General features: G+C 48.2%; 1 protein-coding gene across 3 annotated transcripts in view; it reads right to left on the reverse strand.

Moving 5' to 3' along the window:
• AARS1 (alanyl-tRNA synthetase 1) overlaps window positions 1-16,907 on the reverse strand; it is a 38,493-nt gene extending 21,586 nt beyond the window's left edge. For 2 of the 3 annotated variants that reach the window (XM_017868726.1, XM_017868729.1), the window contains exons 1-5: window positions 16,779-16,907; window positions 10,387-10,551; window positions 3,788-3,976; window positions 3,304-3,449; window positions 675-866 (exon numbers count right to left, since the gene is read on the reverse strand). In XM_017868726.1, the coding sequence (XP_017724215.1) occupies window positions 675-866; window positions 3,304-3,449; window positions 3,788-3,976; window positions 10,387-10,530 (671 nt within the window). In that variant the 5' untranslated portion in view covers window positions 10,531-10,551; window positions 16,779-16,907. The remainder of the gene's footprint in view (window positions 1-674; window positions 867-3,303; window positions 3,450-3,787; window positions 3,977-10,386; window positions 10,552-16,778) is intronic. The other variant, XM_017868727.1, reaches the window with a different exon arrangement.
• Window positions 16,908-17,803: the final 896 nt, after the last annotated feature.

The raw sequence follows: 17,803 nt of genomic DNA on the forward strand, positions 1-17,803 counted from the left end.
AAAAAAGAAATAGAAAAAAAAAAAAAAAAAAAAAATTTTTTTAAAAAAAAAAAAAAAAAAAAAAACAAACAAAAAAAAAAACAAAAAAAAACCCCCAAAACTGAGGCAAGCTTCAAGGAAATGGGCTTTAAAACAGCAGTCCAGCTGCCGGGCATGGTAACTCACACCTGTAATCCCAGCACTTTGGGAGGCTGAGGCGGGCAGATCACGAGGTTGGGAGTTCGAGACCAGCCTGACCAACATGGAAACCCCATCTCTACTAAAAATACAAAATTAGCTGGGCGTGGTGGCACATGCCTGTAATCCCAGCTACTCGGGAGGCTGAGGCAGGAGAATTGCTTGAACCCGGGACACAGAGGTTGCAGTGAGCCAAGATCGCACCATTGTACTCCAGCCTAGGCAATAAGAGCAAAACTCCATAAAAAAAACAAAAAAACAAAAACAGCAGCCCAAAGTACAGCAGGTATGACATTATGGGAATAGCTCTCAAGAAGCTATTAGGTGCGATAAGGCTTAGTTCTTGAAAGAACAGGCCCATCCTTGTTCCAGAGATCAGAGGGGTAATCTGAGAAATAAAGAAATGAGCATTTAGCTGAGAAGACAGCCACACAGCTCCGAGTTCCTCTTCCCCTGCTCAGCTCAAGGAAAGGAATGGAGTAGGACCCCAAGGCTACCTGTTATACTGGATGAACACAAGGTTCCAGATCTCCAGCACATTAGGGTCGTCCTGGTTGACAAGGTGTGCGGCATCCCGATCACCAATCCGGTCGTAGTGTATCTCACTGCAAGGACCGCAGGGGCCTGTGTCACCCATCTCCCAGAAGTTATCCTTCATGTTGCCTGGGAGGATTTTGGTGTCATCCAGCCTGACAAAGGAGTAAAGATAAGCCCAGTTACAGCCCCGACAAAGAGTTCTGTCCAGACTTACAACCACCACAAAAGAAATTCTTAGGATTGGCCGCACACAGTGGCTGATGTCACTGCACTCCAACCTAGGCGACAGAGAGAGACTGTCTCAAAAAAGAAAAAAAAAAAAAGAAATTCTTAGAATTTTTAATAAAGAAGTTCCAACCTTCAGAATTACTAATGCTAAGCCTGCACATAAAAACCTGCTAAAGAAACAGAACATGACTCTTCTCAAGAGTGCCTACAAGAGAATACAAAATGTACACATGCTATGACCGAAACTCAATGAAAATACACAAGGACATGAGTAGAAAGGAACACATAATAATGAAAACGGCCATGTGCATTGCTTGAGCTCAAGAGTTCGAGACCAGCCTGGGCAACATGGAGAAACCCAGTCTCTCCAAAAAATTATTTAAAAAATTAGCTAGGCCGGGCGCGGTGGCTCAAGCCTGTAATCCCAGCACTTTGGGAGGACGAGACGGGTGGATCACGAGGTCAGGAGATCGAGAACATCCTGGCTAACACGGAGAAACCCCGTCTCTACTAAAAAATACAAAAAACTAGCCGGGCGAGGTAGCGGGCGCCTGTAGTCCCAGCTACTCGGGAGGCTGAGGCAGGAGAATGGCGTAAACTCGGGAGGCAGAGCTTGCAGTGAGCTGAGATCCGGCCACTGCGCTCCAGCCTGGGCGACAGAGCCAGACTCCGTCTCAAAAAAAAAAAAAAAAAATTAGCTGGGTGGGGTGATGCACACCTGTAGTCCCAGCTACTTGGGAGAGGATCACTTGAGCCCAGGAAGTTGAGGCTGCAGTGAGCTGTGATCATGCCACTGCCCTCCAGTCTGGGTGACAGAGTAAGAGCTGTCTCACACACGCACACACACAAGATTGTGCTTGCTTAATAAAGTGTAGATACACAGTACATGAAGTCAAGTAAAAGAGGATTTTAAAAACTAGGGTCAAGATTAATATTTAATTTTTACACGTTACTACCCAAAACTCCAGCTACACTTAGACTACAGAGTCAACCAAGTAGGAGTTTTAGATCAAGTAAAAGGGAAGTTGGGTTGGAATAATATATCTAGAGTAAAAGTAATTAAAAAAACAGAGAAGCAGCCCTGTTTCCAAGTACAGTAAAAAGCTATGCACTAAAGGACTAAAAGAATTAAGTAAATTCTTAATTACTAAAAGAATTAAGTAAAAAGAACAAGAAAATGAGGCAAACACATCATGGGCAGCCCAGCTATCTACAGAGGGCACACACCCCATGTTCAGATTCTCTTGATGCAGCACTTGACAAATTTTACTAAATTCACAGCACAGAACACATATAGCTCACCTGCTGTCTTAGCTTGTATAGTATTGATTATACTTTAGAATTATGTTATGTTTAAAAACACTGGTTAGCCACAGTGGCTGATGTCTGTAATTCCAGCAATTTGAAAGGCCAAGGCAGGCAGATCGCTTGAGCTCAGGAGTTCAAGATCAGCCTGGGCAACATGGCAAAACCCTGTCCCTACAAAAAGTACAAAAACTAGCCAGGCAGGTGGTGCATGCTTCCAGTCCTAGTTACTTGGGAGGCTTGAAATGGGACGATCACCTGAGCTCAGGCAGTCAACTATGATTATACCATTGCACTCCAGCCTGGGTGAGAGTGAGACCCTGTCTCAAAAAACAAAACAAAAAAATTCCTTTTTCCAGCAGGGTGCAGTGGCTCACGCCTATAATCCCAGCACTTTGGGAGGCCGAGGTGGGCGAATCACCTGAGGTCTGAGTTCGAGACCAGCCTGACCAACATAGTGAGACCCTTATCTTAAAAAAAAAAAAAAAAAGAAGAAGAAGGGATAGGTGCGGTGGCTCATGCTTGTAATCCCAGCACTTTGGGAGGCCAAGGTGGGCAGATCACAAGGTCAGGAGATCAAGACCATCCTGGCTAACACAGTGAAACCCCGTCTATACTAAAAATATGAAAAAATTAGCTGGGCGTGGTGGCGGAAGCCTGTAGTACCAGCTACTTGGGAGGCTGAGGCAGGAGAATGGCGTGAACCTGGGAGGCAGAGCTTGCAGTGAGCCGAGACTGCACCACTGCACTCTACCCTAGCTGACAGAGCAAGACACTGTCTCAAAAAATAAATAAAATAAAAATTAAAAAAAGATATGAATGCATCTAAAAATAATTACTCTGTCACCCAGGCTGGAGTGTAGTAGAGCGATCTCAGGTCCCTGCAACCTCCACCTCCTGGGTTCAAGTGATTCTCTTGCCTCACTCCTCCCATGGGCATCTCAAAATGAACCCAGAGATGGGCAATGACCACGTATTCCAGGTCATAAAACCCCACTCTGGCACTGAGTGTCTTTTCACTCCTCCATACTCTCAAGAAGTGATCTGCATTCTTACCCCAAATTTTGCCAGATCTGTTTGCATTCCAGATCTGGTTCTAAGCCAGCTGCTTCATCCCCGCCAAAGTAAGTAACATGAAGTCTTTCAATGGGAATGCCAAACTCTTGGGTGAGGAGTTCCAGAGCCATCTTACATGCCAATTCCTACAAAAAGAACAGAGAGAAAGACATGGAACATCACCAAACCAAAATCTATTTAGTATGAGACCAGATCCTAGGAATAAAGACACAAAATCACAACACGTTCACTCTAAACTCAATCAAATTCAAGATCAGTTTATAGAAGAAATCCAAATATATACTGAAATCATCAAATTACAGGTACTACTTCCAAGAAATCTTAGAATTAATAAATCCCATTCATTCCTGAATCAGCTAGATGATATTTCACATTTTAAAACATGCAAAATTAGCACTCAGATCCCACTGTGGAAAAGACCATTGTCCTCAAAACCCTAGTGGTTCTCCCGCTCTGAACTTACCTTAAAGTAATCTCCAAAAGACCAAGAGCCCAACATCTCGAAGAAGGTGTGATGATAGACATCCTTGCCCACATCGTCCAGATCATTGTGTTTGCCCCCAGCCCGGATGCATTTCTGGGTATTGGCGGCTCTGCTCAGCTTTGCCATGGGGTGAGATGGGTCAATTGTGTTCAGGAAGATGGGTTTAAACTAAAAAAGGAGAGCAGTTCAACTTTTAAAGGGTGCAGGTGATGTCAGGTGCCCACACATTGGCAGGAAGACACCACCACACTCTAACTGTGCAGTTCATGATTAACATGCCTGGAACATAGACATCTGTCAGAACAGGTGGCCTGGTGGAGCCAAAGCAGAGGGTAGCCTCTCATGGAGCAGTCTGTTCTTGAACCTAGCTCCCTAACAGCCCCTAACACCACTAGTGACACCACCTGCAGAGGGGAAAGGCTTGCCAGATCTAACAGCCAAAGGTTGATGTGGTAAAACCTGGGCTTCTTCACAAGTCTCTGATGTTCAGGGCTTATAACATCTTTCTGGAAGTACTTATTCTGAAAATTGATATGTTCACTTGGCAGTAAATGTAAGGAAGAAGAAAAAAAACCTGACACATATTAAGGGAATAAAATCGGCACGTTGATGAATGATTGGATGTATCAGTCATCTAGCTGGGACGGCCTTGCTCTGAGGATGTACCAGTCATGCTTTGATGTCTCATTGTGATTTGTTAACTTTGCTTTATATTTCCCACTAGGCCTGTTCAATTCACTGCTATTCAATTTGGTAACTACTCGACAGGTTTTTTTTTTTTTTTTTTGAGACGGAGTCTCGCTCTGTCTCCCAGGCTGGAGTGCAGTGGCCAGATCTCAGCTCACTGCAAGCTCCACCTCCCGGGTTTACGCCATTCTGCTGCCTCAGCCTTCGGAGTAGCTGGGACTACAGGTGCCCGCCACCTCGCCCAGCTATAGTTTTTTTCTTTTTTGTATTTTTTAGTAGAGACGGGATTTCGCCGTGTTAGCCAGGATGGTCTCAATCTCCTGACCTCGTGATCCGCCTGTCTCGGCCTCCCAAAGTGCTGGGATTACAGGCTTGAGCCACCGCGCCCGGCCAGGTTTTCTTTTTTTTTTTTTGAGATGCAGTCTGTGTCGCCCAGGCTGGAGTGCAGTGGCGCAATCTCAGGTCACTGAGATTCTCTTGCCTCAGCCCCCCAAGTAGCTGAGATTACAGGCACGCACAGGTACACCTGGCTAATTTTTTGTTTTTTTTTTTTTTAGTAGAGACGGGGTTTCGTCATGTTGACCACGCTGGTCTCAACCACCTGACCCCAAGTGATCCGAAGTGATCCGCCCGCCTCAGCCTCCTAAAGTGCTGGGATTACAGGCGTGAATCACTGCGCCCAGTCTTACCATTAGACACTTGTGACCATGTAAAACTGAATTAAAATTAGGCTAGGCAAGGTGGCTCATGCCGGTAATCCCAGCACTTTGGGAAGCCAAGAAGGGAGGATTCCTTCGAGCCCAGGAGTTCAAGACCAGCCTGGGAAACATAGGGAGACCCTGTCTCTATTTTATAAAATCAAAAGTAAAATTAATTAGTAATTAATATTTTTAAAAATTAGAAATTCTCAGCCAGGCACAGTGGCTCATGCCTGTAATCCCCAGCACTTCAAGAGGCTGAGGTGGGCGGATCACCTGAGGTTGGGAGTTCGAGACCAGCCTGACCAACATGGAGAAACACTATTTCTACTAAAAATGCAAAATTAGCCAGGTGTGGTGGTGCATGCCTATAATCCCAGCTACTCAGGAGGCTGAGGCAGGAGAATCACTTGAACCCGGGAGGCAGAGGTTGCAGTGAGCCGAGATCGTGCCACTCCACTCCAGCCTGGGCTATACAGTGAGACTCCATCTCAAAAAAAAAAAAAAAAAAAATTAGAAATTCTGTTCCTCAGTCACACTAGCTCAGTAGTCACACATGACTGATGGCTGCCATGTTGAACAGAACATTTCCGTCACTGCAAAAATTCTACTGGATAGTCTTGTGCTACATCACGAACTCCTTGAAAGCACACACTCTCTCACTCATCTCTGTATTTCTGGCACCTAGCTGGGTGCCTAATATCATTTCGAATTGGGGGAAAAAAAAAGGTATTTGTTGATCAAGAGGCAATATGGCATAAAGGTTAAGGAAATGACTATCTGGGTTCAAGTCCACACTGGCACTTACCAACTATGTGAGCATGAGCAACTGACTTGAGCTCTCAGTGCCTCGGTAGGGATGGCAACAGAGTTGGGCGTAAATGAGTTTAATGTATGCGAAAGACAAAGAGCAGTGCCTGGCACACAGTAAGTGCTGCATGCAGGCTGACAGCTATTGTCAATAAGAAAATGTTTACAAGGTCAGGCATAGTGGCTCACGTCTGTAATTCCAGCAATTTGGGAGGCTGAAGCAGGTGGATCACGAGGTCAGGAGTTCGAGACCAGCCTGGCCAAGATGGTGAAACTCTATCTCTACTAAAAATATAAAAATTAGCCAGGTGTGGTGGTGGGTGCCTGTAGTCCCAGGTACTTGGGAGGCTGAGGGAGGAGAACTGCTTGAACCTGGGAGGCGGAGGTTGCAGTGAGCTGAGATTACATCATTGAATTCCAGCTTGAGCGACAAGGCCAGGCGCGGTGGCTCATGCCTATAATCCCAGCACTTTGGGAGGCCAAGACGTGCGGATCACCTGAGGCCAGGAGTTCAAGACCAGCCTGGCCAACATGGCGAAACCCCGTCTCTACTAAAAGTATAAAAATCAGGCTGCGTGCAGTGGCTGACGCCTGTAATCCCAGCACTTTGGGAGGCTGAGGCGGGCAGATCACGAGGTCAGATCAAGACCATCCTGGCCAACATGGTGAAACCCTGTCTCTACTAAAAAAAAAAAAAATACAAAAAATTATGGGTGTGGTGGCGGGCGCCTATAGTCCCAGCTACTCGGGAGGCTGAGGCAGGAGAATGGCATGAACCCGGGAGGCAGAGCTTGCAGTGAGCCGAGATTGCGCCACTGCACTCCAGCCTGAGCAACAGAGCAAGACTCTGTCTCAAAAAAAAAAAAAAAACAAATTAGCCAGGTGTGGCGGCGTCTGCCCATAATCCCAGCCAGTGAAGCAGAAGAATCACTTGAACCCAGGAGGTAGAGGCTGCAGTGAGCTGAGATTTTACCATTGCACTCCAGCCTGGGCAACAAGAGCAAAACTCTGTCTCAAAAAAAAAAAAAAAAAGTTTACAAACATTGGACTCCCTGATTCTTGTTGAGGTGGTTCATGTGGGAGGTGACAAAGCTTGCACCCAGGTATGCCTGAATAGAAACAGAAGCTTTCCAGTGTTCCAAAAGCCTATCTCATTGAATAAGACCACCTAAAACTAGTGCCTCCAATTCTAGGTATATGCATAGGACTCACACATAACTGAAAATATTTTTCTTTTTTTTCCATTTTGAGGCAGGGTCTTGCTCTGTCACCCCGGCTGGAGTCCAGTGGCATGATCACGGCTCACCTCAACCTCCTGGGCTCAAGCAATCCTCCCACCTCAGCCTCCCAAGAGACTGGAACTACAGGTGTGAGCCACCACCAGCTAATTTTTCCATTTTTCTTTAATTTTTTTCTTTTCCTTTCAGACAGGGTCTTCCTATGTTGCCCAGGCTCCTCTCCAACTCCTGGGCTCAAGCAATCCTCTTACTTTGGCCTCCCAAAATGCTGGAATTACAGGCATGAACCACTGTGCCTGGCCCATTTTTTTTTTTTTTTTTTGAGACGGAGACGGAGTCTCACTCTGTCACCCGAGCTGGAGTGCAGTGACATGATCTCGGCTCACTGCAACCTCCGCCTCCCAGGTTCCAGCGATTCTCCCGCCTCAGTCTCCCAAGTAGCATAATTTTTTTGTGAGACCAGTCTCACTGTGTTGCCCAAGCTGGTTTGGAATTCCCAGGCTCAAGTGATCCTCCCATCTCAGCCTCCTCAGTAGATGTAATTACAGGGGCACTGTGCCCCATTTTTCAACATTTTATAGTTATTATTATAAGAGGCAGAATATGTTCCCACTGTTTCTAACTTTCCATGCCAGAAAAGACACCTAAGAGAAAAGAAAATGTCAACTCATCCCAGAGTGAGGAGCATCCTAAGGGCTACAGATGCACTGGGTAAGCAGGGCTCCAAGAGAACCATCACAGGAAAGCCCTGAGAGCACCATCTAACCTGAGCCCCCTTCAGCCACGACCAGCCTGGGAAGTATTTAGTGTCACAGACATGCTGACAAACTCCTCTTAAACTCCTTTATAAACCTGTCATGCTTTCATCATTTCAAGAGTTAACCCTTTTCTCTCACAATAAACCTTTCAAATGTCTTTTTCTTTTCTTTCCTTTTTTGAGACAGGGTCTCACTATGTTGCACAGGCTGAAGTGCAGTGGTATGATCAGGGCTCACTGTAGCTTTGAACTCCCAGGCTCAAGTGATCAACCTGCCTCAGCCTCCCCAGAAGCTGGGACTACAGGCATACACCACTACACCCGGCTATTTTTTTTATTTTTAGTAGGGACAGGGTTTCACCATGTTGCCCTAGGCTGGTCTCAAACTTCTGGATTCAAGTGATCTGTCTACCTTGGCCTCCCAAAGTGTTGGGATTACAGGCATGAGCCGCTGCATCCAGGCTCACGTATATTTTTCATTCAACCTCCCCAAACAAACTGTACTAATAAATTTCCTTCAGCAATGGATCCAGAGTGGCACTGGTGGCAACAGTTTCAAGAAAGGGGTTAGGTGGGCGGGGTGTGGTACCTTAGCCTAGTCCTGTAATCACAGCACTTTGGGCAGCTAAGGCAGGAGGATTACTTGAAGCCATGGGTTCGAGACTAGCCTGAACACCTTGGTGAGACCCCATCTCTGCATATAAATAAATAAAATAATTTAGGCCAGGCAAGGTGGCTCACATCTATAATCCCAGCACTTTGGGAGGCTGAGGCGGGTGGATGACCTGAGGTCCGGAGTTCGAGAACAGTCTGGTCAACACAGTGAAACCCCGTCTCTACTAAAAATACAATAATTAGCCAGGCATGGTGGCGCACACCTGTAATTCCAGCAACTTGGGAGGCTGAGGCAGGAGAATCGCTTGAACTCGGGAGGCGGAGATTGCAGTGAGCCAAGATCGCACCACTGCACTCCAGTCTGGGCAAGAGAGCGAGACTGTCTCAAAACAATAAATAAATTAAAAAATAAATAAATAAAATAATTTTAAAAGCTGACATGCTACAGCATGCTTGTAGTTCTGGCTACTTGGGAGGCTTACGTAAGAGGATCACTTAAGCCCAGGAGTCTGAGGTTACAGCATGCTAGGATCATGCCACTGCACTTCAGCCAGGATGACAGAGTGAGACCCTCTCGCTAAAGAATAATAGCTGGCCGGGCGCCGTGGCTCAAGCCTGTAATCCCAGCACTTTGGGAGGCCGAGGCGGGTGGATCACGAGGTCAGGAGATCAAGACCATCCTGACTAACACAGTGAAACCCTGTCTCTACTAAAAATACAAAAAACTAGCCAGGCGTGGTTGTGGGCGCCTGTAGTCCCAGCTACTAGGGAGGCTGGGGCAGGAGAATGGCAAGAACCTGGGAGGCAGAGCTTGCAGTGAGCGGAGATGGTGCCACTGCCCTCCAGCCTGAGCAACAGAGCAAGACTCTGTCTCAAAAAAAGAGACCAGGCGCGATGGCTGATGCCTGTAATCCCAACACTTTGGGAGGCCAAGGTGGGTGGATCACAAGGTCAGGAGATAGAGACCATCCTGGTTAATATGGTGAAACCCCGTCTCTACTAAAAATACAAAAAATTAGCCAGGCGTGGTTGCAGGCGCCTATAGTCCCAGCTACTGGGGAGGCTGAGGCAGGAGAATGGCATGAACCTGGGAGGCGGAGCTTGCAGTGAGCTGAGATGGCGCCACTGCACTACAGCCTGGGCAACAGAGCAAGACTCCATCTCCAAAAAAAAAACAAAAAAAAACAAAAACAAAAAACACTAATGTTTGAGTACCTACTATGTGCGAAATACTGTGCTAAACATTTTGTATGCCTTACCTTATTTGCTTCTCACTAAAACCTACAGGCAGGCAATATTATTCCTCATTTTGCAAAGAAACTGAGTTCCACCACATACAGTTCCACAAGATCACACAGGGAGTGACAGAATCGGAATTGGTTTGACCCCAGGGCTGTGCTTTTATCTCGGCTCTGCTGCCCCTTTTTATTTTTTTTTGAGACGGAGTCTCGCTCTGTCTCCCAGGCTGGAGTGAAGTGGCCAGATCTCAGCTCACTGCAAGCTCCGCCTCCCGGGTTCACGCCATTCTCCTGTCTCAGCCTCCCGGAGTAGCTGGGACTACAGACGCAGCCACCACGCCCGGCTAGTTGTTTTGTATTTTTTTAGTAGAGACGGGGTTTCACCGTGTTAGCCAGGATGGTCTCAATCTCCTGATCTCGTGATCCGCCCGTCTCGGCCTCCCAAAGTGCTGGGATCACAGGATTGAGCCACCGCGCCCGGCCTCTGCTGCCTCTTCTGTGAACAAACAGCCAAGAAAAAAGGAAAAACCCTTACCTGGTTCATGCCCGCATTGGCAAACAGCAAAGTGGGGTCATCCAATGGGATGGTGGCAGACGAGTGAACGTAGGTATGCTCGTTCCTCCTGAAGAAATCTATAAATCGCTGCCGGATTTCACTTGCTGTTAGAGTAGAGTCCATCTTAAAAGTCACCCCAAAGAACTAATCAAAGAAAAAACAATGAAGGAAAATTAGGGGAATTGAAAGTCAAAGTAGGCATTACATAAGACTTCTGGCTTCTCAAGCCAAGTCAAAGCAGGACTCAGGTGAGCTGTTTGATCCTAAAACCTCTATGTTGTAATGCCCAAGGCTAAAATCATCATCAAAGCAACACCACAGCACCAACAGACAGCAGCCCCATCTGTTCTTCCTTCCCATGCCAATCTCGAGAGGTTCAACCCCCAGCACAACAAGCACAGCACTGCTGAATGTTTGTTCATTAAACAAATATGTATTGAGCATCTGCTCTGTGCCAGGCCCCAGACCAGGAATTAGAAACAAGAGGGACAGCCAGGCGCAGTGGCTCATGCCTGTAATCCCAGCACTTTGGAAGGCCGAGGCGGGCGGATCACAAGGTCAGGAGTTCAAGACCAGCCTGGCCAACATGGTGAAACCCCATCTCTACTAAAAATACAAAATTAGCTGGGCATGGTGGCAGGTGTCTGTAATCCCAGCTACTTGGGAGGCTGAGGCAGGAGAATCGCTTGAACCCAGGAGGCAGAGGTTGCAGTGAGCCAAGACCGCGTCACTGCACCCCAGCCTGGCGACAGAGTAAGACTCCATCTCAAAAAAAAAAAAAAGAAAGAAAAAAAGAAAAAAGGGGAGACAAAGACCCTCAGTTTAGTCCAACTGGGGAAGAGGGAGAGCGGTTCAGGAGACCAGGGTTTGAGTTCTAGCTCCAAGTCCTGAGGGAGTCACTTCACCAATAAAAGAAGGGGACCATATGAGATTATCTCTAAAGATCCCTTCAGCTCTGTGTTGATACACAAGCCTAGAACTGCAAAGTTCCATTATCCCCAAAGCCAGGGTCTCTAGGTTTGGCCTGATGTCTTGGTGAGCAGCAATAGTCCTGGGGATGGGCCTATCTGTACAAGGGACCACCTGTATGTAGCAGGAATGTACCTACCTCTATGTAGCCTACATCCCCCAAGAACCCTAACATCAAACGGCTGCCTTCCAGCCATTAGATTACTAGGGAGTGGGGATGTTGTAGCCCCACTTTGGAGGCACAGCTTACTGAAAGTGAAACAACAAGGGAATTGGTGGAGATGGAAACAACTTTATGACTTCAAAGTCCTTTCACGAGTTGGGCGCGGTGGCTCACACCTGTAATCCCAGCACTTTGGGAGGCTGAGGTGAGGGGATTGCCTGAGCCCAGGAGTTTGAGACCACCCTGGGCAACATAGCAAGACCTCGTCAGTACAAACAGTAAAAAAATTAGCCGGGCATGGTGGTGCGTACCTGTGGTCCCAGATACTTGGGAGGCTGAGGTGGGAAGATTGAGCCCAGAAGAGTGAGGCTGTAGTGAGCTGTGATTATGCCACTACACTCCAGCCCAGGCGACAGAGCGAGACCTTGTGTCAAAAAACAAAAACAAAAACAGGCCGGGCATGGTGGCTCAAGCCTGTAATCCCAGCACTTTGGGAGGCTGAGACGGGCAGATCACGAGGTCAGGAGATCGAGACCATCCTAGCTAACCCGGTGAAACCCCGACTCTACTGAAAAATACAAAAAAACTAGCCGGGCGAGGTGGCGGGCGCCTGTAGTCCCAGCTACTCAGGAGGCTGAGGCAGGAGAATGCGTAAACCCAGGAGGCAGAGCTTGCAGTGAGCCGAGATCCGGCCACTGCACTTCAGCCTGGGCGACAGAGACTCTGTCTCCAAAACAAAACAAAACAGCTCTTTCACAGATACTACAATTTCCCTGAGAGGCAGGCTGGGGAGAAGTGACAGGCTTTGGTGAGTGCTGAACACTGGTATGGTGTTGTAGTGCCACACAGTGCTGTGTCTAGAAAAATGAGAACCATCTCATTCACAGTATTAACATTATTATCAAAGTGTCTCTGGAATTCCAGACCCAAATGTAACCTCAATTCACTTTTGCCTGAGTTTAGTTCCTTTTCTGTACAAAGCAGTATCTACCCTGCCTATTCAACTGAGGTGTTGTGAGGATCAAAAGCTATACTGTATTTGGAAGCAATCTGTAAAATGGAAAACCTTACGCCGGGTGCAGTGGCTCACACCTATAATCCCAGCACTTTGGGAGGCCCAGGCGGGTGGATTACCTGGGATCAGGAGCTGAAGACCAGCCTGGCCAACATGGTGAAAACCTGTCTCTACCAAAATACAAAAATTAGTCAGGCATGATGGCGAGTGCCTGTAATCCCAGCTACTCAGGAGGTTGAGATGGGAGAATTGCTTGAACCTGGGAGAGGGTGGTTGCAGTGAGCCGAGATTGCGCCACTGCACTCAAGCCTGGGTGGCTAAGGGAGATTCCATCTTAAAAAAAAAAAAAAAAAAAGGAAAATCTTGACAAAACAGAGTGGATATACTTTTAAGTTGTTTAGCTGAAAGTTTTCTTTTTTTCTGGTTCTGTCCAGACTGGAGTGCAGTGGGACAATCACTTAAGCAGCCTTAAACTCCTACGCTCAAGTGATTCTCCTGCCTCAGCCTCCCAAGTAACTGGGACTCCAGTTGAAAACCACCATGCCCAGTTAATTTTTTTTTTTCTTATTTTTTTTGAGACAGAGTCTCACTCTGTCACCCAGGCTGGAGTGCTGTGGCACAATCTCAGCTCACTGCAGCCTCCACCTCCCAAGTTGCTGCAATCCTCCTGCCTCAGCCTCCCAGGTAACTTGGATTACAGGCACGTGCCACCACACCCAGCTAATGTTTGTATTTTTAACAGAGTCAGGGTTTCACCACGTTGCTCAGGCTGCTCTCGAACTCCTGACCTCAGGTTATCTGCCAGCCTCAGCCTCCCAAAGTGCTAGGATTACAGGCATGAGCCACCACACCCAGCTAATTTCTGTTTTTGTTATAGATGGTGCACTGCTATGCTGCCCATGCTCGTCTCGAACTCCTGGCCTCAACCTCCCAGTTGGGATGGCATGAGCCACCATGCCCAGCCAAAGTTTTCTTCTTATGAGGAAGATACAATACAGATGTACAAAGTGAACAAGAGATCCTGACTCCAGCTACTTTTCAAAAGACACATGAATTTCCCATTTTTGCTTACTCATTCACCATAATGAATGCATACTATGCGCCAAGAATCAAACTGAATGACAACCTATGTCCTTCCTGGGGAGACGATCATATACAGAATTAACTGCAGTATTGTGTAAAAGGACTGAATATATTAACTATGAGCCTACGAAGGCTGGAATTATTAAAAGCTGTATCTCCACATTCATTTATTTACCCCATTTATTCAATATAAATTCAATATATTTATTCAACATAAACTCATTCATTTATTCACTGGAAGGCTGTATGGGATACAGAGGTAGCACAAAGGCAGAACCTCAGGTTTCACTTAATAACAGGAGCTGTAAACGGCTTGGGTGCCTTAAATCACACTGTGGCTCCAGCCACTCCACAGGAATTTTTTTTGAGACAGGGTCTCCCTCTCTGTCATCCAGGCTGGAGCGCAGGCAGTGGTGCAATCATTTGGCCTTCAAGGCTCAGGTATTTCTCCCACCTCAGCCTCCAGAGCTGCTGGGACTACAGGCATGTGCGACCACACCCGGCTAATTTTTTGTATTTAAAAAAAATTTTTGAGGCCGGGTACGGTGGCTCACGCCTATAATCCCAGTACTTTGGGAGGTCGAAGGCAGGTGGATCACAAGGTCAGGAAATCGAGACCATCCTGGCTAACATGGTGAAACCCTGTCTCTACTAAAAATACAAAAAAAAAAAAAAAATTAGCGGGGCGTGGTGGCACATACCTGTAATCCCAGCTACTTGGGAAGCTGAGGCAGGAGAATCACTCAAACTTGGGAGGCAGAGGATACAGTGAGCCGAGATGATGCCACTTCACTCCGGCCTGGGCGATAGAAGATTTTCGCCCGGGTGCAGTGGCTCGTGCCTGTAATCCCAGCACTTTGGGAGGCCAAGGCAGGTAGATCACCTGAGGTCAGGAGTTCGAGAATAGCCTGGCCAACATGGTGAAACATGGTGAAACCAAAAATACAAAAAAAATTAGCCGGGCATGGTGGTGGGCGCCTATAATCCCAGCTATTTGGGAGGCTGAGGCAAGAGAATTGCTTGAACCTGGGAGGCAGAGGCTGCAGCGAGCTGAGATCATGCCATTGCCCTCCAGTCTGGGTGACAGAGCGAGACCTGTCTCAACATTTTTTTTTTTTTTTTTTTTTGAGACAGGTCTCTGTCACCCAGGCTGGAGGGCAGTGGCACAACCACCACTCACTGCCACCTCCGCCTCCTGGGCTCAGGTGATCCTCCCACCTCCGATCCTCAAGGAGCTGGGACGACAGGTGCTCACCATCACGACTGGCTAATTTTTTTGTAGAGACAGGCTACTCTCAAATTCATGAGCTCAACCGATGGGCCCACCTCAGCCTCCCAAAGTGCTGGCACTACAGGCATGAACCACTGCACTGGGGTGCCACAGGACCTTTTAACATGCTCTTCATGTGCCAGGTAAGCTGTCTGCCCCACTCCTTTCCCTTTCCCTAGTAAACTTCTCACTTTTGATGTATCAATTCCAAAGAAACTTATTTCCCCGGACACAGTGGCTCATGCCTGTAATCCCAGCAGAGGCATTTGGGAGGCTGAGGCAGGAGGATTGCTTGAGGCCAGGAATTCAAGACCAGCCTGGGCAACATGGGAACACCTGAACCTGGGAGGTCAAAAAAAATTTTTGTTTTTTTAATTAGCCAGGTGTGGTGATGTGCACCTGCAGACCAAGCTACTTGGAGGCTGAGTGCAAAGGGTCGCTTGAGCACTTGAGCACAGAAGTTTGAAGCTGCAGTGAGCTATGGTCACACCAAAACACTCCAGCCTAGGTAACAGGTTGAGACCCTGCCTCAAACAACAACAAATGTAAAGACTTTTTTTTTTTTTTTTTTTTTGAGACGGAGTTTCACTCTTGTTGCCCAGGCTGGAGTGCAACAGCGCTGGCAATCTCGGCTCACTGCAAGCTCCGCCTCCCGGCTTCAAGCGATTTGCCTCAGCCTCCGGAGTAGCTGGGAATACAGGCATGTGCCACCACACCTGGCTAATTCTGTATTTTTAGTAGAGACGGGGTTTCTCCACGTTGGTCAGGCTGGTCTCGAACTTCTGACCTCAGGTGATCTGCCTGCCTTGGCCTCCCAAAGTGCTGGGATTACAGGGGTGAGCCACCGCGCCCGGCCAAGACACTTATTTAAGAAAGCTTTCCCCTTCTTGCTAAAGCTCCCCCTTTTACTGTCTCACAGCCTCAAGTGTTTCCCTTCATAATTTCCACATGCGCTTAATGGCTTGTTTAATGTGCGCCTCCCCCATCAGGCTGTCAGTTCCATCCCAGCAGCTACGACTGTTTTGGGCTACTTTTTGAAACGAAGTCTCCTTCTGTCACCCAGGCTGGGGTGCAATGGTGTGATATCAGCTCACTGCAACCTCCGCCTGCCAGGTTCAAGCGATTCTCATGCCTCAGCCTCCCGAGTGGCTGAGATTACAGGCATGCGCCGACACGCTCGGCTAATTTTTGTATTTTTAGTAGAGACGGGGTTTCACCATGTTGGCCAGGCTAGTCTCGAACTCCTGATCTCAGGTGATCCACCCGCCTCGATCACCCAAAGCGCTCGGATTAAAGGCGTGAGCCTCCGCGCCCGGCCCTGGGCTCACTATTACAGCACATCCTCAGCATCTAGTACAGCGGCTGCTAAATACCTATTTCGTGATCAGGTATACTAATCCTTTAAAAGCAAGTTCGGAATTAACTCACATGCTTCAACGCACCCCGAAAAATACAAACTGTTTTACAGAACAGCTGAAGATGACGGTCTAGGTGGGCCTGGACCGGCATCAGCTGTTTCATTTTAAGAAATCAGGGAATGGCTGGCTCACAGCAGGACTCCCCCCAGCTGGCCCATCCTTCCTCCTGTGCCCCCACCCGCCCCAGGGGATTAAAACCAAGGGAGATGAAACCTCAGGTAGGCAACCGTGAGGTCTTGGTGCTCAGCAAATCCACCCGAGGCCGCGACACTCGCAGCGCTCCCGGGGGCGAACTTAAGGCCACACTGTCCAGCTCCCGCTCCCGCCCAGACTGGGCTTCTCCAGGCCACGCGGGGCTTGACCCTGGGGCCCACTGCGGCTGCCGAGCTTTCCCCCCAGGCTGCGGGCCCAGCCGCTCTCCTAGCACCGCAGAGCTCTCCGAGGGCCGCCTACCTCTCCTAGGGTCGCCGTCCCCAGCTCCTCCCTCAGAGTCCCCGGCCAGAGGCTCGCTGTACCTATTACCGCAGGCGCGCAGCTGTTCCGGCCCCAGGACACCGCCGGCCACAACCCGCCGCGCCCCGTCCAATCAGAGCGCGCTGTCGGAAAGCACCCCGCCGCGCCTTACCTCATGAGATTTTATTGGTCAATCAACATGCTAGTCAAACTGAGGACGAATCCGCTCATTAGCGGATTCTTGGGAAGGCGGCTCTAAATTGGCTGATGCAACTGCGAGAAAAGATGGGATGGGGTGCGTCACGTGATCGAGTTAGACGCCGACTCCCAGAGGTCGACATTTTGGTTTCCATAGGCAAATTCCACAATTGACATAGTTAATAAGGGGAGACGGTAACGTGTCTCGGTAGAGGTCACAGGTCTTGGTATAATTCTGTTTATTTTAGTCGCTGAGTGATATGCAGCCCTCAAAGATTCTGACATTGTGCCCATGGTTACACTTGTCCTGGGGAGACCTTGAATTTGGTGTGGAAGAAATAACATCAGTAGTTGAGGTACAATTGGATCGGCATCTGGTCCTCGATTTGCCTTTGAAAAAAAAAAGTTAATATTTATAGGCCTGGGGGAGGAGGGTACACACACACACACACACACACACACACGCACGCACATATGTATATGCCAGGTGCGGTGGCTCACGCCTATAATTGCAACACTTTGGGAGACCAAAGTGGGAAGATCACCTGAACCCAGGAGTTGGAGACCAGCCTGGTCAACATAACTAGATCCTGTCTCTACAAAAAAATTTTTAAAAGGCCGGGCGCGATGGCCCACACCTGTAATCCCAGCAGTTTGGGAGGCTGAGGCCGGCGGATGACGAGGTCAGGAGATCCAGAGCATCCTGGCCCACATGGTGAAACCTCGACTCTACTAAAAATACAAAATTAGCCGAGCACGCGCCTGTAGTCCCAGCCACTCGGGAGGCTGAGGCAGGGGAATCGCTTGAACTCGGGAGGCGGAGTTTG

Source organism: Rhinopithecus bieti, unplaced genomic scaffold, assembly GCF_001698545.2.
Source record: "Rhinopithecus bieti isolate Rb0 unplaced genomic scaffold, ASM169854v2 scaffold_2574, whole genome shotgun sequence".
NCBI lineage: Eukaryota > Metazoa > Chordata > Mammalia > Primates > Cercopithecidae > Rhinopithecus > Rhinopithecus bieti.